General features: G+C 39.9%; 5 protein-coding genes across 13 annotated transcripts in view; 1 reads left to right on the top strand and 4 right to left on the bottom strand.

Moving 5' to 3' along the window:
• Positions 1 to 1,636, bottom strand: part of LOC115788627 (uncharacterized) — a 31,926-nt gene extending 30,290 nt beyond the window's left edge. For all 8 annotated transcript variants that reach the window (XR_004020606.1, XM_030741738.1, XM_030741741.1 and 5 more), the window contains exon 1: positions 1,335 to 1,636. Coding sequence is in view for 7 of the 8 variants with exons in the window: in XM_030741738.1 (XP_030597598.1) it covers positions 1,335 to 1,576 (242 nt within the window). In the remaining variant the exon portion in view is untranslated. The remainder of the gene's footprint in view (positions 1 to 1,334) is intronic.
• A 1,656-nt stretch (positions 1,637 to 3,292) lies between these two features.
• On the bottom strand, positions 3,293 to 4,763 carry LOC115788629 (uncharacterized). 2 transcript variants are annotated; one of them, XM_030741747.1, is made up of 4 exons: positions 4,688 to 4,763; positions 4,455 to 4,610; positions 4,282 to 4,371; positions 3,293 to 3,670 (listed from the first exon to the last, which is right to left on the bottom strand). In XM_030741747.1, the coding sequence occupies exons 1-4, from the start codon at positions 4,736 to 4,738 to the stop codon at positions 3,359 to 3,361; spliced, it is 609 nt and encodes a 202-aa protein (XP_030597607.1). In that variant the 5' UTR covers positions 4,739 to 4,763; the 3' UTR covers positions 3,293 to 3,358. The 2 variants fall into 2 exon arrangements, with proteins under 2 accessions (XP_030597607.1, XP_030597608.1); XM_030741748.1 differs by having other exon boundaries at positions 4,697 to 4,763.
• Positions 4,759 to 9,246, bottom strand: LOC115787700 (uncharacterized). The gene is made up of 3 exons (XM_030740480.1): positions 9,213 to 9,246; positions 5,231 to 6,197; positions 4,759 to 4,773 (listed from the first exon to the last, which is right to left on the bottom strand). Exons 2-3 carry the CDS (start codon positions 6,185 to 6,187, stop codon positions 4,759 to 4,761), a joined length of 972 nt encoding a protein of 323 aa, XP_030596340.1. The 5' UTR covers positions 6,188 to 6,197; positions 9,213 to 9,246.
• LOC115787699 (uncharacterized) lies at positions 7,027 to 12,146 on the bottom strand. Its single transcript, XM_030740479.1, has 3 exons — positions 11,900 to 12,146; positions 9,144 to 9,193; positions 7,027 to 8,784 (listed from the first exon to the last, which is right to left on the bottom strand). Exons 1-3 carry the CDS (start codon positions 12,144 to 12,146, stop codon positions 7,027 to 7,029), a joined length of 2,055 nt encoding a protein of 684 aa, XP_030596339.1.
• The window catches only part of csmd2 (CUB and Sushi multiple domains 2), a 263,477-nt gene continuing 253,733 nt past the window's right edge, over positions 12,145 to 21,888 (top strand). The window contains exon 1 of the mRNA XM_030740701.1: positions 12,145 to 12,319. Coding sequence (XP_030596561.1) covers positions 12,145 to 12,319 — 175 coding nt within the window. The remainder of the gene's footprint in view (positions 12,320 to 21,888) is intronic.

Here is a 21,888-nt window from a genome sequence, read left to right as displayed (position 1 = left end):
TTTGTAGCTGCATTGCCAGCAACGTCAGCAAAACGAAGGAACTGATTGTGGACTTTAGCAGGAAGCAGCAGAGGGACTACCATCCACTTGTCATCAGTGGTGCTGAGGTGGAAAGAGTGGACACTTTCAAATACCTGGGAGTGACCATCTCACAGGACCTGTCCTGGACTCATCACATAAACATCACTGTGAAGAAGGCCAGACAGCGTCTCTACCTCCTCAGGCGGCTGAGAGACTTCAAGCTCCCACTCAAGGTGCTCAGGAACTTTTACACCTGCACCATCGAGAGCATCGTGCGTGGGAGCATCAGCACCTGGATGGGAAACTGCACCAAGCAGGACTTCATGGCCCTAAAAAGGGTGGTTCGTTCAGCTGAACGGACCATCAGCACCACCCTCCCCAACCTGCAGGACGTTTACACCAAGCAGTGCAGGCTGAGGGCCATGAAGATCCTAAAACAGCCCAGCCACCCCGGACACTCTCTCTTCTCCCTGCTCCCATCAGGCCGGCGTTACCGCTGCCTGAGGGCTAAGACTGAAAGGTTGAAGAAGAGTTTTTACCCACAAGCCATCCGTCTGCTCAACTCTGAGCCCTAACTGGAATCTCATTGCACAATGTAAATATTATAATTTATAATCTATAATTCCACGTAAAAGTGTGTATAGTGTATAGTATATAGAGTATAGTGTATAGTGTGAATTACTTATTTTTATTTTTATTCTTCTTATTTATATGTGTGTGTATATATGGTTGCAGGTACAAAATACATTTCACTGTGCATTGTACTGTGTATAACTGTGCATGTGACGAATAAACACTATCTTATCTTATCTTATCTTAAATGACAACTTTTTCCTTTCAACATCTGGCAAAAAAGACATTATTATTAATGACTCATAAATTATCTGACCTAATGCATTAAATGTTTAAATGTTAGGCTTTAAAAAGTCCCTACTTATAATCTCTATTAAAGATGCTTGTAAACTTCAAATTATGATGTAACCATTTTACAACCAAAAACACAGAATGCTGGATGTACTCGCTGTCATCTCCTATATTAGATATTAGAGTATTAGCACTAATTACTGAGAAGCCTACCGTTTAAAATTCCATCTAAATTAGATGAAAGCACCCCCAAGAACAAAATGATGAAGCTGCTTGAGCTTCATATAGACAGACTGATTAAACCTGGATAAAGTGTGATATGAGACATAGTGAGTTTGCAGCGAGGTTAATTTCATAGCTTATAGGCTTATAGGCTACATTAAAGCATGCTTCATTGCTTATTATGGAGAGGTCAGATATAGCCACAGATAACTCCGTTCCAACCTTACCTGTGACTTCGCTTGTTGACTGAACGAGTGCTGTCTTTACTCGCTTCTCTCTGCAGTGAACTTTGACCTCTACTCCAGACGTTTTTGCAAACCTCATCAAAGCTGTCCCTGGGTGCGTTTGGATGAATCCAGGCGAAACGCGGAAAAGGCGCAAATGCACCGAGGAACTGTTTCGGGGATACTGGCGTCCAAGAATCTTCTTGTGGCATCATTTTTCCTCTGCTGTTCGTACAAATGGGCATCTTTACAGCTTCCAAATATGCATTTTGAACCCGTTTTTATTTTGTTTTTTCCAAAAGCATTTAGCATGTGGGGCTGTCATAGCAACCAGTTTCAGTTCCAGAACTGTAATAATTATTCAGTTACGATAATTTTTTGATGGGGTTTTCATTCATTTTGTGGTATTTCAGTGTCTCACGAAAATAAGTTTGTGTAAAATTTCTGTACAGTATACAGATGTATACCTGATGTACATCTGGGCTATATAAGGGTTCCCCAGTGAGAGTATATATATATATATATATATATATATATATATATATATATATATATATTAGGGGTGGGACTTTAACGCGTTAATTTCGATTAATTAATTACAGGGAAATTAACGCGTTCAAAATTTTAACGCATTTTAATCGCACTTTGCACCGTGGAACGTTTCTCAGTGCGCGAGTTCCCGGCATACAGATTATATCGACGCACAATGTCCAAATTAGGGGCCGCATCCTGCGAAGGACCCGGCCCACGTCTTTCGCAGCCCACGAACACCACAAAGGCCGGAAGTGAGCAGCTAGCCTTCATATCAGCTGCCGTCACCTCTTCGTAGCTCATGTCGCCTAGCAACCGTGAGTGCGAAGCACAGCTGTGTAAAAGCAGCTGTTAAACGGAGAACGAACTTTTTCTCCTTTTTGTGGTTTAATTTTAAGTCTTTAATTCAAAATAAGCTGTTAAAACTAGCATAACACATTTCAACATCAAGGAATACAGCTGAGCTAATGATTAATTTCCAACTATAACACTGAAAAAAAAAGTCTGTTGGATTTATATAATTGAAACATGTACATCGGTTGCACGCAATTAGATTATGTTTTCATTTTATAACTTCATTATATAATCCCAGCATAATATATACATGTTAAATGACTGTGAATATTTCATGTTGAAAACTTCTAATCATTTCATGTTGTAAACTTTTAATCATTTCATGTTGAAATATCCTAATCCAAGTGTGTTTATATCATGCATTTCTGTCACATTTTATGTATATGAATCTTTTATACTTGTAACATAAATTTACTTCATGTTGAATATATTATGTAGTTTTTTATCTAGACATTACAATTAATTTAAATGTTTCACTTACAAAGTAGTTATGTGGTAACAACCTAAAATGTATCACAATATAGATTTGGTGTTAATCTATCAAATCCATCTTACATAGCCTAAACCTTTTGAAAGTAGTACACTGTAGCAAGAATAAAACAAATACAGCTGATAACATTTTCCAATAAGCCAAACATTTTAATACAAAATAGTCAACATTCAGATGAGTCTACATCCTAACAGTTTACAGCAGGGTTTTCAGACAAACCAAGGATCACTGACATAAAGTAGAAAAACAAAGTGCATGCCACATAACCTCTCTGTTCAGATACCGATACAAAAGTGAGTCTGACAAAAATAAATAAATAAAAATTTCAAATGGACTTCCACAAACGATTGACCCGCAAATCAAAGTTATGTCTATCTTTTATAAAGGGCCAACTTTCTGGGGTGTTATATGGAACACCATACCCCTTACTGCACAATTTCTTACAAACGTTTTCAGTTGGTAAAATGTGAAAATTATATCGAGTGCAGCTAAACACATCTTAAACAATGAAAATCCTTCTTTCTACAGAACGCCTTTTTTTTTTTAAGTAACTAAGCATATTTAAAAGTTTGTTTACCGCAACATGAGAACAATGAAAAGCAACTTAAATGGACAAGTCCTCAAATAAGCTGGTCATGCTCACTGGCCAGCATTACTCATTGAGTCTATTCTTCAGGACCTGGACTTTCTTTGAAAGTGTGCCACCATCTAGCTCCATGATCAGTTTCTGGATCACTTCAAAGGTATACCTGAGTTGATGAGGATAATCCATATGTAGAGCATACAGGAGGCCAAACAGTAGTGCAACAGCCAGAGGAACATTGTCTAAATCCTGGATAACAATTTGGCCTTCCAGGATAATTCCTACATCGTCTGGAGTAGGCTGCGCCTCCTGTTGTTTCACCGTGAAGATCCCCACAGTAGTTTCCTCAACTGATTCTTCAAAGGCTGTATCACTTACTCCCTGACAAAAAAAAAAAAAGATTTAAATAAATTCAAAGCTTCCAGACCATGAGCTAAATGCAAAATTCACACATTCAAATAAACATTAATAGCTTAAAAGGCAATATTTAACTTTTTCAGATTTAGTTGGCATTGATAAAAATTACTTTATCCAATAATTAGTCAAATTTTAAGAAAAGCTAAAAGTATGTAAACTACTTAAAATTGATCTAGATGATAAATCACAAAAACTTGTGCCAGCAGAAACTGAATTTGAATTGCTCAGATTAAATCTGCATGTGCATAATTTGAAATTGAATGCACTGGTTTGAAACTGAATTTAACGATTTAATGGACTACTTTCACTTTCAGTTCAATAATTCAACTTCAGTTACAAAATTCAGATTTTTGTGCCACACATCCGGGTTCTTGAGAAAGCCAGAGTTATCAAACACATATTGACAGATTTACGTTTTCACATTAGATAAACTTCCTTTCGGCAATATATGCAGTCTATAGGAAGCAGTAATCAGTGTTGCCAGATATGATAATTATCATATGTATAATAAATAATTAAAAATGTCATGCAACTATTAGAAATGTAAAAAATTCTAGCAGTTTCATAATACTCACTACATGCTGTCGTATCAGATGTTCGGGGTCTTCATTGAGGTACACACAAAGGCCCTTCAGAACACTTTCACGCCCATGGTCGACATCTTCCTAGAGGATGTGTGGACAGATTTGAAATTACTACATTTCCTAATCAAAAAATGAATGAATCTTTTTTTTTTTTTTCATCTTACTTCAGTCATTTGGTCCATTATACTTTTTAGGTGTTTGCCTATTAGTCCACCTCTTTTTTTATAGAGAGCAATAAGTTTGGAAGACAGAATGTCTAGCTGCGAGAGGAACCGGGACTGCAGTGGCAGAGTGGTGATTCTCTTGAATTCAGCGTTTATCTGAAAAAATAGACAACAAATATTTTTTTTGGCTGAACCAACTTCAATTCAGTACATTTCATCACCATTTTACAAACCTCACACACTTTAAAGAGCGCATGCCACCGTTCCTGGAAATCTTGTACCATGGGTGTTTACCGAACTACCTCTAATTGTCATGGTCCTGGGCCGGTGGCCCAGTATTCTATGTTCCGGTGATTTAGTTCTGTTTTATTATGGTTTCACTGTTTCTATTCCCTTGTGCTCTGTTGTGCTGGTGTCGGTTATCCTTCGGTGTCTGTATTCCCAGGTGTTCAGCCAGTGTGTACTCTGTTAGGTTCTTTCCTGTTTTATTTTGGTAGGTCTTTTGTCTGTGCGCTTTTGGTTTTATTGTGCTTCCTGTGTTTCCCTCCCAGCTGTTTCCCATTTGCCCATTACCTGCTGTGTTTATATTGTCGGTGTTTTCACTTTGTCCTCGTCGCGTCGTCGTCGTTCGCTCCCCTGCTGTGTTCCTCTGTGGTTCAGTTTTGTCCTGGTTTTGAGTTCTGGTTTTGTTCCTGGATTTGTCCTGCACTTTGCCAATTAAAGACTGTCTTTTCCATTTACCTCGTCTGCCTTGGGGTCCCCTTCTTTCCTGCCACACAGCTGATCCGTGACACTAATCTTCTGTATGAGAACGTCTTGTCCATTTTTCGATGCACTGTTTCTTTGCCGTTCCTCTTTTTTACATCCATTATAAGTTCCACTCGAAGTGTTTCTAAAGTTTCCTCAGTCTCTCCTGTGGGATAGGGGGGGCAATAGTTCACTTCAGAGCGCCTTGGCTTTTTAATGGCAAAAGCAGGGCCTTTGCCTTGTGGCTTGTGGCTCAAAGCATTGACAGTTACTTCGTGACAACCAAGTTTTCGTAACTGAGTTCGGTAAATTGAAAGCTTGTTTTTTAAGCGATGTTTCCAACCAGCATACCCACTTACTGAGGCTCGCTCTGACAGACAGGGATGCTTTAGTATGAGCGCCTCACCCACACTGTTGAACTGGTTGTCGGTTATATAAAGTCCATAATGAACAATTTCTTGCACAAGTCCATCGAGAATGTTTGACAAAAGTTTGTTATCTGGAGTCAGAAGTGTCCCATTTTCTTTATATTCTGCATTAGCTCGGTCAAGTTTTAACTCAGAGTCAAAGGAAAACTGAGGAACACAAAACTTGTCTGGCCACAATGACCTTGAAGTGGATGGCTCAGACTGAGACTCAGTTGAAGAAAGAATGTCTGTATCAGGACAGCTCACACCAGAAAAACTTGAAGTTGACGGTGAACGACAACCAGCAGATGAAACAGGTGACTGTAAAATGGTTGGATCTGACAGATTTACCACCTTAATAGTGCCTCTGTTTTGTATTTCAGATACTGAGGTCAGATTCATGAAGTCATCATTAAAGAGTGGATCCATAAACTGTAGGTTGAAGGTGTAGGTCAGTCCACACTGGCGCTGTACTTCTTCCATAAGCTCACTCACAGATTGAGGAAGTCCACATGGTAGTGTTAGCCTCTGGCAGGTGTTGTCCACCAATATGACTTTGAGTATGCAGGGTGAAGCCATTATTCTCAGTCTGAAAAAGCACAAACCATAAAACAAAGTGTTAAATACAATCTTAAAAAAAGGGAGGGGAGAAAAAAAAATATATATATATATATATCAGGATTTTTATATAAATTTTTTTTTAGTGTTTAGAGATTTTCAAAAGATCTGATCTGCTGATAAATTCACATTATTCTCAAAAACATATCTGGAGAGAAAAATATGCCAAGAACCAATCCAATTCATGTCACTGCTGTGTGCCTGCAGTGAATAGAGTTGTGCAGATTTTATAGTATTTGATTAAAGTTTTCAATGGTGCTAAGTGCAAGGAGTTAACAATGCCTTGACTTAAGCCTTGATGTAGTAATTATCATAACATACCTACATGTTAAATACAATGTAACAAACCTTTAACAATAATATGCCTTTTCAAGGTCACCATTCGGCTTGCTCCAACAATATAATCTGCCAGTGGATAGATGTCTCCCAGATCAGTTAAATGCACAAGCTTTGTCTCTCTGGTTGGTGATGGGGTTATTTCAAAGGCTCTGTAATGGTCAGTGTACCATCCGCATAGCATTCTCACAATAAGGAGCAATTCATTTTTAATGACACACATGTGCACAATCCCAGCAAAGTCTGGCATGCCGCTAGTTGACCCCTGAACAACTATCATGCCTGTGCTGTACTGTATGCCATTCACAGATGCATTCTTAGTCAGATTGACTTCAGTTATATCGGGATATTTTGATGTTAAAGCCAAAGCAATATTTGGATTCAAAAGATCCACTGGAAATGAGGACACACTAGGTACATCAAGAGAGGTTTACCATAGGAGGGCGAGTTAAGGTGAAATGCTATCATGAATTGATGCCTAGAGTCAGCGGAATGTTTTTAAAACAACTAGTATGTTTCACAACTTTTTTAAAGTAACTATGTTTAGCTTCAAACCTAAGTGTCCAGAGTGTAACCAAAGGACCAAAACACTTTATTAAATAAGGGTAGTGTTTAAGAAAGTGGTGCTTTGGTAAAAGTCTGGCAGCTGGAAACAAGTCTTTGTATCTTTGCCTGTGTTCAGTTATCTTGCTTTCAAGATATGAAATGGATTCATCAGTATGTGTTGGGGCAACAAGAAGTTCAATAATCTCTTTTAAATCCAGTAACACCAACCATGAAGGTTCATTTTCAGGTACTAAATGTCCAATCAAAAAAGGGAGAAACCTCAACAAACTCCAATTTTCGTGGGCGTTTCCCCCCACAGTTTTGCGAGCAGACAAATTTTGTGGCACAATATGAGGTTTATTTGTCTTATCTGACCACTTGTATGGAAAGGCCAATATTGCTTTATTTAGATTATCAATAGTAAAAAACTTTTTTGAAATTAATGCTGACAAGCAGTAAGCCAACTCCACTGGCACAACACCCTCTAATGCATCATGAGCTACATCAGGAGGAAAACCGGTCAGAACGTGGAAATGTGTGAGGTGTTTGGTAAAAATGCACTCTCTTTTAACTCCGAAACAATGATTATTTGTTTCCAGAGCTATTTTTATATGTTCATTGTGCAGTTCTTTAGTCCGCAGATTAAAAGCACCACAAGCAACTGTGTCAGATTCAACATCACATCTCTTAGCTGTACAAAATCGACAAAAGAACTCACCTGAAAAACTTTCAACAAAGCCTGCGATAGTGTGCGCACCTAAGTTATCAGAAACAATACACTGAACTGTACCTTTAAAAGATGTGCCCAACAAAGGGACAAACACACCATAAGTCTCCAAGGTTTTAAGATCTTGCAGGAGCGGCTGTAACACTTGCTCAAAACCATAGACTTTTGCGTCAACACTTTTGAAAAGGACAGCAAGATAAATGGAGGACAAAGCTGAATGAGATCCTGGTGGCAGGTTACCCAAAACCCAATAAACACCACAGAGTTTTTGCTTTTTTCTAGAAGTGCCTAAAGGGTTGCAAATCTCAAATTCATCCACATACAGGCGAATAGAAATCCTGATTTCATCTGCATTCAATAACCCGTTTTCAATTAAATATTTGCCATCCTCTGGAGATTTAAATTCATAGGAGGAGTCAACAATAAACTCACGCTTCCCTCTATGATTTGAAATAACCTTATCTAGAATAGCTTGGCAATTTAAAATTTGTTGTAATAATTTTAATATTGGAACATACTGAAAGGTTGCTTTTTTATTATCAAGAAGGTAAGTGACTGGTTCAACAACACAAAATTTTTCTCTGTAGTATTTTAACCTTCTATGCACAGTGCTAAGAGATCCCCCTTTTTCAATGGCTCTGCAAACTGGATTGGATGCACAAAGAGCTGATATAATATCCTTAACTAAATCATCTGTAAATTGGACCTTATGACGCTCAAGTATATCTCTTACAACACCAGTGGGAACTGAGGCAGAGTTGAGTAAATAATTAAGTTCCTGTAAAAACTCATCAACTGCAATACCTGGCACTTGTACCAAAAACTCCAGCTGTAATAAAGCTGTGGCTAGTTGCTGCTCAGTGTGGTCTTTAGGTAGCCTTTTTCCCTCTTGTGTGTCAAACGTGTCCACTTCCACACACTGAGCACCTTCTACACATTGATCCTCCTCCTGGAAATCAGATATTTCTGGAAATGAAGGTGTAGCTAAACGAGTGCTTTTTACAACACCTGGAATAAAATCCTCAAGTGTGTGTGGGGTGTGATGGCGACTTTTGTGAGACTTAAAAGTACCATAAATGCATGTTTGGAAACTACAACCATTAAACATACATTTTACATTTTCGTGTTTTTTTAAATGTGTGTTGATGTGACTAAAATATTCTATTTCCTTTGCCAAATTCTTACAATCACAAAGTTGACAGGTAAAAGTTGAGTGAATTTTTTGTGTTACATTTCTGTGTAGTCTACTTTGGTGGCAAATTAATGCATTCCATGTTTTAAATGTGCATGGACAAGAAAAGTATGTACATGGAAATCTAGCAGTGCGCCCAAAGTGAGGATGTTTAACTTTGTAGTGTCTTAGAAGTTCAGACCTACTTGATACTTCTACCCGGCACCCCTTACACTGCCACTGTGGAGAGAGAGAAAAACAATGAAGAATCATTAAAGGCTTGTTGTTGTTACAAATTAACATTGTTCTCAAAAAGAGGCTAAACTAAAGTTTAATCTAAGGTGGTGTTTACCTTTCTTCTTTAATAAACAGAACAAAACTAGTTAAAATGTGCGTTAATGATAGCTAATTGAGTCACAAACCAGTATAAATCCATTTGTTTTCCTATTCATTAAAGAAAATTATTGTGTTTGACTTTTTTAAAACCAGCTACTCATACGTACCATAGACTACAGAGCCTTTGAAACAGGCAAGCTTGCCATTCATTGCATTATTCTAGCAGAGCACCTGGAAGAAAAAAATATTTGCACTTATTTATTCTATAGGAAATTAAAAGAGGGCGCAATCTACCATGTGTTAATCGTTCATCTTCATGCGACAAGAGCACACCGTGATGGGCCAGAGCGAGCACGTGTGGGTGCAACCTCCACGGTGGGAAAAAAGTCCCAGTATGGCATATTTAAAGTGCTGGTATAGTAATGGTGATTACCAACCAACTTAAAGCACTGCTTAAATTCAGATACAACTGATTTACACACACACAAGGTGGGTCAAAGCAGGGCGGAATGATAAAAGTGAATTAGGCATTCTTGAAATTAATTGTGAGGCGCCATGTAACGCTAATATAGAGTCTAGCCATAGCCTAGCTTACATGCTAACGCTAACGAATAAACGTGTGGTGAGGTGCACCACACCACACGTTTATTCGTTAGCGTGTGGTGTGGTGGGGTGCACCTTTCGCTGTAAACACAGCATCGACTTTAATAGTCTACATACTATAAACTATAAAATTAAAACAATGAAAAAAACAAGACTCACCTTGCCTCCTTAAAGCTCCAGGCAGCACTGATAAAATCGGGCCTTCTTCTTCTGCAGTATAATTGCTTTTCCCGGGCAAAGGATTGGGAGGGGTAATTTAGTATCAAAAAAGTAGGAGGAGCTTTTCCATACATTGCAACTATTTCATGTAATGTGGTCATGATTGAAACATGTCCATCTAACAACAAGACTATTTACAAGGATGTTTCATGATTGAATCATGTTTAGGGAAACAGCACAATAAAAACATAATACTTTAACATAAATTTGTTTTACAAAATGAACAACCCCCCTTTTCCCATTTTTTCAGTGAACAAGTGAGACATTAATGTTGAATAAAACTATCCAGTTATGATGCTTAACTTTAATTTCAGGTGTTTGCTTATCACAGGAGCACTTCCACCCTTCATTGGTCTGTGTAGTAGACTGGTGGGAAAATAAACAAAATTTTGAAGTTTAAGCTTATGTATATTGATTCATTCATCAACTAAACTTAAATGAATATTTCTCATGTCAAATATTGAAATGCGATTAAAATGCGATTAATTTCGATTAATTAATTACAAAGCTTGTAATTAATTCGATTAATTTTTTTAATCGAGTCCCACCCCATATATATATATATATGAAGATTGCACCTGAAGCCCAAAATCTAGTGATGACTGAGCAATCCAGGGTTAGCAAAGTTTAATGTTGCATGAAGACTGTTTATGGCCTCCATCATACATGTAGGGGTTGAAGGCCGACGCGCGCTTCATTATACCAACTGTTTCCACGTCCGCCGCGCATTATGGAAAAATAATTATATCGGTCATATGCAAAAGTGGAAATGACATTCAAATTTACTGGCCAGGGTTCCGGCCTGTTAACCATCAATTTCACGTTTAGTGAGCAGCAAGTGGATCTCTGTGTTAAACTGCCGGGCAATCCTATGGTTGGTCAGGATGGAGACAATGGCCTTGTTGGGGGCTACTAAATCTCACTGCAGCAAACTGGATCAAAGTGGATTTAATGCTTCGTGTTATTATTATTGTTATTATTATTATTGTTATTATTATTATTATTATTATTATTATTATTATTATTATTTACATAGTAAGTAATGACAATTAATGAACAGAAACGGGAAGAGAAAAAAAGCGGTCTGAAACTGACATTATAACTTATATAAGGAGTGAATTAGTTTATTTTTGAAATGATGTACCAGCACATAAATTGTGGGTATATGATATGACTGGTGAGGGTAGAGAGGATAGTCAACTGAGAGCTGAGAGAGAGAGAGAGAGAGAGAGAGAGAGAGAGAGAGAGAGAGAGAGAGAGAGAGAGAGAGAGAGAGAGAGAGCAGGGAAGGAGCAGGTCTGCAGTCGGAATCTTGGCGCCGCGCAGACCCGAGACGACTCTGTGGCCAAGCGCTGAGATCCTGGGAATATATACTGCATATTTCTCTAAGTACAATAAGATCACCGACTACACTCCAAGGTTGGTCGAAAACTTCTCAAACGAGGAGATCTTTCTCAGATCCGGATATCCTTCGTGGCTCTAAACCATTCCTTCATCCTTCCTTTGAATTTCGGTCTACTGACGAATAAAAACGTGGATTATTGGCACCGCAAATGCTGTTATTAACTGGAGATAAATTAGTCAGAAGGACAAGTAAGTGTTGCTGGAGAAACTAAAGGAGGAATCTCCCGATTTTTTTTTTTTTTTTTTTACGTGTATCTGGTAATCTCAGTTACATACGTGGAGCTGGCGAGGGATTTTCGTGATTTTCACTCGTGCTGGGTAGATCACTGACCACTTGAATCGCGTCTCCCCTTTGGTTTGCCTTCCCTCTTCTTCCCCCCTTTAGGTGTGAAATCTATCTTCTCAGACAGAGACTCTGAACCCCTCGGTCCCCGCATGACATGGTTCAGTCCAGCTGCGAGATCCGAGCCTCCTCCATGCATTGGGATTTTTCTCAGCGCCGACACCGAGTGAATCTCCCTTTTCTGACCATTTGAAAACTCGTCGTGCCTGCCAGACCAGAGAAAAAGCGCTGCCATGACCGCCGCTTCAAATCAGGACGGAGCAACGGGACTTTTGAGGAGACCGGAATGCGCAGGCAGGAAAGGGGACGGAATACGGATTTTTGCTCTAATGAAGGCGGGAGTGCAGGCGCACCATTGGAGCCGGATGCTCTTCTTATATATGGGGCTGCTGGTAGCCTCAGTAAAGGGTAAGTCCCCCATCTTTAGAGCTGAAGAAATGCAAAATGCAGCAGGCTTACCCCACTTCACCGCCCACCCTTCTCAATCCCTGACTGAATGCAAATCAGCATCAGCAACACGCAGGCACACACTCATCCTGAAGGCGCATTTAGGATCAGCCTCGCTCTGATGTTACTGTTCCACCTCACAAAGTTATTAATAGGTGGGTGGGTGGCTATTTTCGTGACAGCGGATCTACAGGAATCGAATCTGAGCTTCTATCCGTGACTCTGTAGATGGGTTTCATTAAAGGACTGAGCTGGGCATTTGGTTAAGAACAGGAGGGGAGCATTAAATGTGCTGCATGGATGTACTGAGATTGAGAGTGAAATTCTCAAATCAAGACTCAGTGTTAGCGCAGCATGTGCTGCATGCATGAGGAAATCCACTGAGGTGGTCAAGCAGGCAGCTGATTATGATGCTGTTCAGAGTCCAAAAGGTGTGTGCGTGTGTGTGTGTGTGCGCGCACTGTGGGTCATACTCTTCTTTCGGACTGTTCCTTCTCAGTTTCTCCGTCTCACATCCCCAGACATTCTTAACTTGCCAAGTAACCACCCATAAACAAAATATTGCGTGTAGTTTTTGTCCCTCTGTATCTGTGCGAGATTCGTTAGCGTGCATGTGTGAGTGTATGTGTGTGTGTGTGTGTGTGTGTGTGTGTGTGTGTGTGTGGGGGGGGGGGGGGGGGGGGGGGTGCTAATTAACTGACTCTGGGTTTTCTGCCCTTGATTAATTGCAAATGGAAATCTCGCAACCGGAGCCGCGCATTCAACAGATTATCATTACTATTAATTTACTTCCACGTCTTCGCAGTCTGTCTTCCTGAAATGTGAGAGTCTGTTACAGATATTTCTTCTTCTACTTGATATCTGTTACGAAAACCATATTTAGTGCTCAAGCTTTTCGGGGAAGAGTCGCAATGATATTTGCCGTCCCGAGCAGGTCCTTTGGCAAAGAAAGCCAACCGTTTTATCACTGTCTTGGCTCCGTACCACAGAATGGGCACTATTTTTAGCAAAAGCCAAGAATACTGCCATGGCCACAATATGAATTTGACAGTGAGTCATTGCTCTGTGTTCGCCCACTCATACCTTTTTTGGACAACTCGTAATCCACAAGTGAGTGGAAATAGTCACAGTTTTCGGCAACACACACACACACACACACACACACACACACACACACACACACACACACACACACACACACACACACACACACACACACACATACACAAAGTGGGCCGAGCGGTCTCATGAACTGTGAAAAGTGTGAAAGTGTGCTTTAAGGTTGAGCGTCACCCTCAAATCTCCTACCAAAATAACTCCCACTTTGTCACCCACGTTTGCTCAAACTTGTGTCATCAACCACCCAAACGGGTTTCTGTGCCGGTGAGGCGTGGGTTTATCACACACTCAGCTCAGCCCTAATGATAGTGACAAATCTCCATCGACTTTCCTGTGGAGTAAATCTCAATGCAGCTATATTCGGAGGAGACTGCTTGTTTTATTTGCGCCCAGGGAGCTCTTTATTGCCCACTTTCTTGCCGTTTGACTCTACTTTTGGAGCCAATAAAGCGACTTGAACTTATTGCACATATTTACGAAGAACAGGGAAGACTAGACTATCTATCTGCCTCCCCCCACCTCCCTCCAACAACGATTACTTTAAACGGTGTCGATAAATATGTTTGGCTATCACACGTTGAGGTGGTCTGGTACATCCCCGGTGCTGCAGCCACCAGCAGTTGCCCCATCCTCCCATTGAGCGGCACCAGAGCCTCACACTATGCTAAAGGGCGGAACGGGGAGGGAAGAGGAGACCTGGAGTTCGTGGCATTTCTGTATCCACATACTTTATCAAGAGTGGCTGATACACATGTACGTATAAAAGTGCTAATGACCCCCTTAAAGCTTGTGTTTGACAGCTGCCGTCTTCTTAGAAGTGTGATAGTTCTTTTACGGTGTGTTCATGGATCAAATAGTCTTACTTTACTGTACTAATCTCAGTATCGCTCCCAGGGGCCATTCGAGACAAAGCTAGAGACGTGTGAAAGGTTTCTGACAAAGGAATATTGAATAGAACAGCGCGCTGTCTTCACGGGATCAAAACCAGCTGTCCCACCGGACCCCCCGCTCAATAATCAGTTATCAGCCTCCATTCATTTAAACGTGAGGGGCAGAGAATGCAAAGGCCGAGGAGGGAAGAGAAGGGGGGGGGGGGGGGGGGGGGGGGTAGAGGAAGGAGATTGAGGATGACGTGTCTCCCCTATCCGGTGCGCATTTTCGGCTTTCTAACTCCAACTCTACCGGTATTATCATTCGTCAGCGGCGCATGAGACAGCCACTCAGCATGTCCATTTACACGCAAGATCACGCTCGGTCGTGCTCTCCTCTCAGACACGCTCTCCTTTATATAAAGCACGGCGTTGTGCTCATGATGCAACTTGCGGTAATGTTATGAGGACTGGAGGGCTTGATGCCCCTTTCCTTTTTATCTTTTTACTTTATGACATTTGCTTGTATTCGTATGAGGCTCCTGAAGAAAGAGACGGGACCGAATTGTGTGTGTGTGTGTGTGTGTGTGTGTGTGTGTGTGTGTGTGTGTGGGGGGGGGGGGGGTGTCAGTCCAAGAAGTAGCGAGAATAACCTTGATCAAGAAAACCTCTAACACAAACTCAAGTTTATTCATTTTAAATCCTACTTGAAAAAGAGTTTAGCTACTTAAAAAAAAAAAAAAAACCCTCATGCATTTGTATTTCATCCATCCATCCATCCATCCATTCGCTTCCGCTCATCCTTTCATTATTTATTAAATGCAGTTATTAAATTTGCCCCTCCTGAAACAAGAGGAGCGTCAAAGCTGACTGTAAGGTTACATTTTTTAACACCCAGGAGAGCAACAGGTGCGGCTGTATCTGCGACACAGCCAAAGTTCTCCTCAGCACCATGGACAGCTCCCCACATAGCAACCTCTGCTAAGGCTTCAAAAATGAAAACTTCTCCAGCATTTTTTTTTTTTTTCATGGCTTTGAACTCTTAGTTTACTTCTGACTTCAATCCCCCAACTGACAAGATCACATCATAAGGGTTCTGCTCTTGGCTTTCTGTTGGATTTAGTAGCTTTTCTACATTTTACAGATAGAGTGAAGTCCAAACAAAGAGCAGGCATGTCATAGACTGTACATAAAAGATGGACATAGTTTCCATGTCTGAAAAGTGAACCCAGTGTGAAGTGCCTTTAAATGTTGCTTTTTTTCTCATCTCTAACAGGGGGCTAATCATCTGTGTGTAAAAAAAAAAAAAAAGAACAGGTGTGTAAAAGTCTATAGGGTCTTTTGTCTCATTCCCTTAGTACTCACTTTATTGATGAGTTTATGGTCTAAGTCATCAGTTTCAGGTCTTCTTGAATGCAACATGATATTCATTTTGTAAATTATTGTGCCCATTGTAGTAAAAACAAAAACACCCATAAAGTAGGGTATGCTTTAGGACAGGCCTACTTTGTCACGCTTGGTTTTAAAATACCAAGATTTCATCAGTGAAAAATACCAGGCTTCACAAAGGAACCTCATTAACCAAAGAGTGTCTTTTATATGCAGCCTATGCATCATACACATTAATTACTTGCTGGCATAGTATAACAAGCTAAAATGATTAGAAACCATGGCCTTATGAAAACACTTGATTGCATGTGTAAAAATTCAATTTATGGCTTCTGTTCAGCTCTATCAGCTTAGGCAAGTGTCACACTTTCTCTCCTGGTGAATGCATGTGCATCCCACTCCCCCTTTTTGTTTCTCACCTCACTCTCACCTGTCTGCCTGCAACTCTCAATCTCAAATCCTCTTCTATCTGCACGCTTCGCTGCTTCCCATTCCCCCATCTGCTCTCCACATTCACCAGTGAGCAAAATAAAAAGGAGGGGAACGGGAGCTGTGAAACAGATGACATGATCAAGTTACTCAAAACTGAGAAATGGTTGGAATGCAAACCAGATGCTTATTGCTTGATTTGAATGGAAGAGAAAAGGCTGTGGATTGGAGGAGAGAGAGTGAGGTGGTCAAGATGAAGAGAGAGAAGAGGTGCCACTAAGGGGAAAAACAGCAGGAAAGAACTGACTGTGAGGGGAAATAAGAGGCAGAGAGAGGGTACAACTGTTGGAGTAGATGGAGGATAAGCTTACACCAGCTGAGAGATAATCTGGGCCCTATGTTTCTGTGCCTTTTGAGCGCTGGGTGATTTCCTTTTTCTTTAGTAAATTATCTATTTAGAGGGCTCATTTTCTTATCAGGCATCAAGCAGGCTCCTATTTCAACAACTAACAGCTTGTAAGTAAGCTTGTGGGCACGTGTATGTGTGAGGTTGGATGAGTTTGTGAGTTGCCACCCCCGTTCACTTGAGGATGATTAGACTAAAGTGATGACAAGCAGGTCTTTAGCTAGTTCGAAAAGTGCCATGGAGAAACTGTATGCATGTGCCTGGGCATACATGTACCTGTGTGTGCATGTGTACACAGCTCCCAGATAATGCCAATGCCCCCTCCTTCTGAACACTGTTATTTCCCCTCCCACCTGCCGCTGTGTCAACCTGCTCCTCTGTCTGTCTTCCCCTTGCGCCCTCTCCTCCTATCCTCCCTCCATCCAGCCATCTCGCCACCTCGTCTTTTCTTCCTTCATCCTCCTCTCTAGTGATTCATACCGTCATCTTTCTCCAGATGGCCAGAGTTCTGTCACTGTGCTTCGTCACAGTGATAACAGCTACAGTGACTCACACACACACAAACACACGCGTGCACACACACGCACACACAAAAACATACACCTCTTCCAAAAAAAGCATTCTTAAATGCATTTAAGCCAACTTCTGTATGGCCATCTTCACCTACTTTTACAAAAGCTCACAACAAAGTAGACATTTGGACTTTAAGAGCATGTAGCCAAAAGTACAATTGCACTCAGGAAGATCATATTTATTTAAGTTTGCTTTAATTAAATATGATCCATACATATGACCATGGTATTTATATATATCTTGTGGCTCTAGTTCTAAAATCAGTATTTCACACCCAACCAAAGCAAAGGAAATCTTGCCAAAGAAATACTCTGGATTCTTTTTGATACGACTCTCAGCATGTCGCAGAGAACAACATTAAATTAATAAATGTATATTTTGGCTGATTCACTTATCCAGGGAATACAAATTGAGCAGTATTGCTCTGTTCTGGCAGTGCTTAGGCATCACATTCATAGGCTGCAACATACTCCTCTGAGTCCTTCTATTAAACTGCATTTTTTTTTCCCATCGTAGCACTTGAGTTCCATTAGAGACACTGGGTGGTGACTGGACAGGTAATGGCAAATTGGCTTGCTTAAGAATATGACAATGATTCTTGAGGTGCAAGTGGCTTATTATATGTGTAACTACTGTAACAACAATACAGATGCTGTGAGGTTTGTAATGTCAGGAACAACAGCATACATGCTGAATCAATTTTCCCTGCATATCTAAAGGTGAAATAAACATATCAATAACTCATCACAACAAGCCATATATATATATATATATATATATATATATATATATATATATATGTGTGTGTGTGTGTGTGTGTGTGTGTGTGTGTGTGTGTGTGTGTGTGTGTATGTGTGTGTGTGTGTGTGTGTGTGTGTGTGTGTGTGTGTGTGTGTGTGAGAAAAGCTTGAGCATTGAAGTCTCTATCTTGGCTCAAATTTTCATCTTCCTGTTATCAAGCATGGGAATTTTCTCCAGCTATGGTAAATCTTCACAAAGTGAGTGATAGACATAGATGCCCTGTCTGTCTTGTATAGACACAAAGCTCAAGCAGGGATTTCTTTAGCTTCCTGATTTACACTGTTCTTATCAGATATCAGTGATCCCAGAGATTGAAGATTAGATAGTGAGAAGGAGGTATCTTGTCCCTGTCCTTGTCTTTTTCTTCTTTATACTGCTTCTCTCTCTATTGAGCATATAGGGAGTCTGTCAGTGGACGTTTTGTGGCAGCGAGGCAGGGAAGAAGCAATAAATGTGTGAGAGAGTGTCTTTTGCTCCTACACTTGTTCACATTTAGGTTTTGGTGTAGAAGGCTACGTGTGTTGCTCTGTTAGTATATTGCAGTCGGTGATGGAAGGTAATTCTGTTTGATTAGAGTAGGAGACTTGTGTTCTTCAAAGGAACTGTTCAGCACCTTGGAGAAAGGCACATTTATTAATATTTAATGTCAGATGAAAATGGTAAATTAGGAAAATTTGAAAAAGTAGTTTGTACGTTTTCAGTGGTAAATCAGGGCAGTACTTAGGTACAGAAGTTAGCTCCCAAAGTTGGAGAGTAGTGATGTTGTGCACCGTGGCTTTCCAAATGTGCCAAAAGCTGCCAGGCTTGCCGAAATTCTGACAGTCTGATTCGCAAAAATTAAAGAAACAACCCAGTGTAAATGCACTGGAAATGGATGTGCTTTCCATTTCTCCAGCTGAGTCACAGTCACCATCGCATTTTTTCTGCTAAGTGCTATTTGGGCTTGTGTTCACCAACTTTGCTGCTGGCTTTGTGGTAATAATTCAATACATTCAAACACATAAACATAAAAGCCAAAGTATTGAAATGTAATGGAGCGTGTAGTGTAAATGATGTCTTTCTACAACAAGCAAACCAGTGAAATAACACATACTTAAAAAAAAAAAAAAATGAATGACTCTGACTTTGAATTCAACTTATGACAAGCCTGATTAGCTGCTCCAATAACACATGAGGTGTTTTTAAATTGATAGCATATTAATATTAATAGCATATTACTGTTAACTGGAGCACACAAGTGGATCTGAATAATAATCACTCTGATTGAACTGTCCTAACACAACGCACTACACGCATATCATCCCCTAGGTTGAGTAAATTCTAAAAGGCTGTGCAGCTGCTTGCCTGATTGCTGTGTCAATTTTTTTTAACAACAATTTATTTGTTTGTTATTAGAGGTGGGCAGTAAAGCCTCATGAAGGGCATTTTCCACCCTTTTCCAATGAGTTGCTGTTATTGACAGTAGACTACCTAATTTTGAACCGTGAATCTATCAAGGTGCCAGCAGCAGCATTATAGTACAATTGCAGTGACACAGCATAAGTAAAATATAGGCACAAAAGTAACTTAAGTATTGTTTTCCCTGGAAATTATAAGTAAAAGAATAACATGTCTGCTTAACACTTCAGCTTAACAATAACTGAAGCAACTTAATCAGTATTGTCACAAAATAAAATTGAAGTTGGTCGAGCTTTTTAAGCAGCTGCTTAAAGCCCTGCTTTTCAACCATGTTACCACATCAGTAATTTCCATTTACTGATAGCCAATATTAGCTATTTGCCTATAAATCATTAATCGCATTTATAATGACCAATAAATGAAAGTTAAAAAAGTCAAGAAGAGAAAGGAGACACACCCTTCAGCTTTAGGTCAGTCAAGGGCATCTTTTGCTCCCATAGTTGCTTCCAGCACTCTGTGGAGCCTTAAAGTGGAGCTTATTTACTTGCACTTGCTGTCCACCCACTTCGAATCACTAATGTTTATTTTGCCTATTTTTGCTCCAGATCTCCAAATTTCATCAACATATCATAATCTGTGGTCCTCACATGCTCTTTGATCTCCTGCTGAATTTGTAAGTTTGCTCACTTACAAAAAAAAAAAGAACATTCTCTGATTTTATGGTAGTCTAATTTCAATGGAGACAGAATATCAAGCAAAAGAATCTAGAAACAACACATCAGATAAAAGTTATAAACTGATTTGCATGTCACAGAGTGAAAAAAGTATTTGATCCCCTACAACCCAGTCAGTATTCTGCCTCCTACAGATTGGCTGTGTGCTTATTTCACTCAATGACATGCAGTTTATAACATTTATCTAATGTGTTTTTTCTAGATTGTAATACCTGGAATTCTGTCTCTCTGTATTAAAATGAAACTACCATATAAATTAGAGACTGTTTATTTCTTTCTTCCCCCACTGTAAACCCTTTTCCTCCCAAAAATATTAAATTGTTACTTTAAGAGAATGTTGTACTTGAGTTTCTTTGTAGTCACAGTTCTTCACGGCTAACAAGTTCCATCGGTGTGTCTTGTAGAGTTCGGTCGCCTCAGTTTTTCAGATGAACAAACCCAGTTTAGCCTGTTTAGCCTGGGTTTTCTGCTACCTTGTGTTTCATGTTCTGGTGAGAAAATAAATTCCTAAAGAATACAGGTGAGTGGAAAGTATTCTCTTAATTATTTCTTTAATCATTTTTCATCTAATTGGACATTTATAAAAAAACAAAGAAAAAAAACATTAATATTGATGACATCCAATAACAGTCCAAATTAGATGCAATCTTGTGCCTGAAATGTTTTAGAATACTGATGTAATAGTGTTATTTAATAATTGCAGACTTAGATATAAACCGCTAAAACATATTTTCCTGTCTCACAGTTTGAACAACTTAATAGCTGTAATTTGCACATATGTGTAGATACAAACTTTCAAAATCCAATGTGGAAATCCAGTGTCTATGTAACTTTATGAGTAGTAGTGACATTTTATTTTATTTCACTATAAATTATAATTATGTGAAAGTAGTGCATGCAGCTCATTGATTGTGAATGTGGTCTAACAGTTGACTTGAGACTTCCTCGAGGGGCTGTTGGGCTCTCAGTTGAAAGGTTAAAGTGCGCCATAGTTAGCTGAAGGGAGGCAGATTGATTGTCTGCTCATCCGTCTCTCAGTGATGGAATGGTCTTACTGGGACAGTCATGACCTGACCTTTGGAACAGTGCTTCCTCTCTGGTTTTAATATACATTACTCAGAAAGGATCGAATGCTCATGAATGCCACACACGTACGTGCATCTTGCCCAGAAGAATGCTGTCAAAAAATGTAACACATCAACAACAGCATTATTCCTCCTCCTGTGGATGCTGTTGGTGTCATTTCCCCTGATTTCTTATACAATGTAGGTGCAAATGCATTGGAGAATGTAAGTGAGATTATCTCTGCAGAATATGTGGGGTCTAATGTAACTCAAAGAGCTGAGCTCAGAGATGTGAGGAGAATGACAATGAGTTGATAATTGACTTTCGCTGTTTCACACATTAGTCTCACACGTAATTGTGCTTTTTCCCCAAGAAGGCCGCGAACGAAAACTGAAATAATTTGCGGCGCACGTGCGTGTGCGTACATAGGTGTGAACAGACACGTGCTGCATGTGCACACCTGTGTGGGGTAGAGTGTACTCAAGTAATAAAAAAAAAATGCTTGAGGAAAGGGATTTGTCTTCATGTGTGTTTTCCTGTTACACTGTTGTCATGGGAACAGCATGCAGCTTCTGTGTCAAGAGCAGTGAATGACACTGAACTGCACTTCTTTTCTTTTTACTCATCTTCCACTCATCAATAAAAATGCACATGCGTGTACAAAGCTTAAACACACATGTGCAATTCTTCAGGCAGGCAGCCTCACCGTGTTTTGTGTGGGAGGCCGATTTGCACCCATGTTGAATA

The sequence above is a fragment of the Archocentrus centrarchus genome, chromosome 11, assembly GCF_007364275.1.
Source record: "Archocentrus centrarchus isolate MPI-CPG fArcCen1 chromosome 11, fArcCen1, whole genome shotgun sequence".
Classification (NCBI taxonomy): domain Eukaryota; kingdom Metazoa; phylum Chordata; class Actinopteri; order Cichliformes; family Cichlidae; genus Archocentrus; species Archocentrus centrarchus.
This window is presented reverse-complemented; position numbering and strand designations above follow the sequence as displayed.

Coding starts and splice junctions, on each gene's coding strand:
- LOC115787699 (XM_030740479.1), bottom strand. CDS start 12,146: ATGGCAGCGCTTTTTCTCTGGTCTGGCAGGCACGACGAGTTTTCAAAT. Junction 9,194..11,899: donor GGGGAGACGCGATTCAAGTG/GTCAGTGATCTA, acceptor TGAACTTCTAAG/ACACTACAAAGTTAAACATC. Junction 8,785..9,143: donor GCGCACTGCTAGATTTCCAT/GTACATACTTTT, acceptor TCTGATTTCCAG/GAGGAGGATCAATGTGTAGA.
- LOC115788629 (XM_030741747.1), bottom strand. CDS start 4,738: ATGGTACAAGATTTCCAGGAACGGTGGCATGCGCTCTTTAAAGTGTGT. Junction 4,611..4,687: donor CGCTCTTTAAAGTGTGTGAG/GTTTGTAAAATG, acceptor CTATTTTTTCAG/ATAAACGCTGAATTCAAGAG. Junction 3,671..4,281: donor ATCTGATACGACAGCATGTA/GTGAGTATTATG, acceptor TTTTTTTGTCAG/GGAGTAAGTGATACAGCCTT.
- LOC115787700 (XM_030740480.1), bottom strand. CDS start 6,187: ATGGCTTCACCCTGCATACTCAAAGTCATATTGGTGGACAACACCTGC.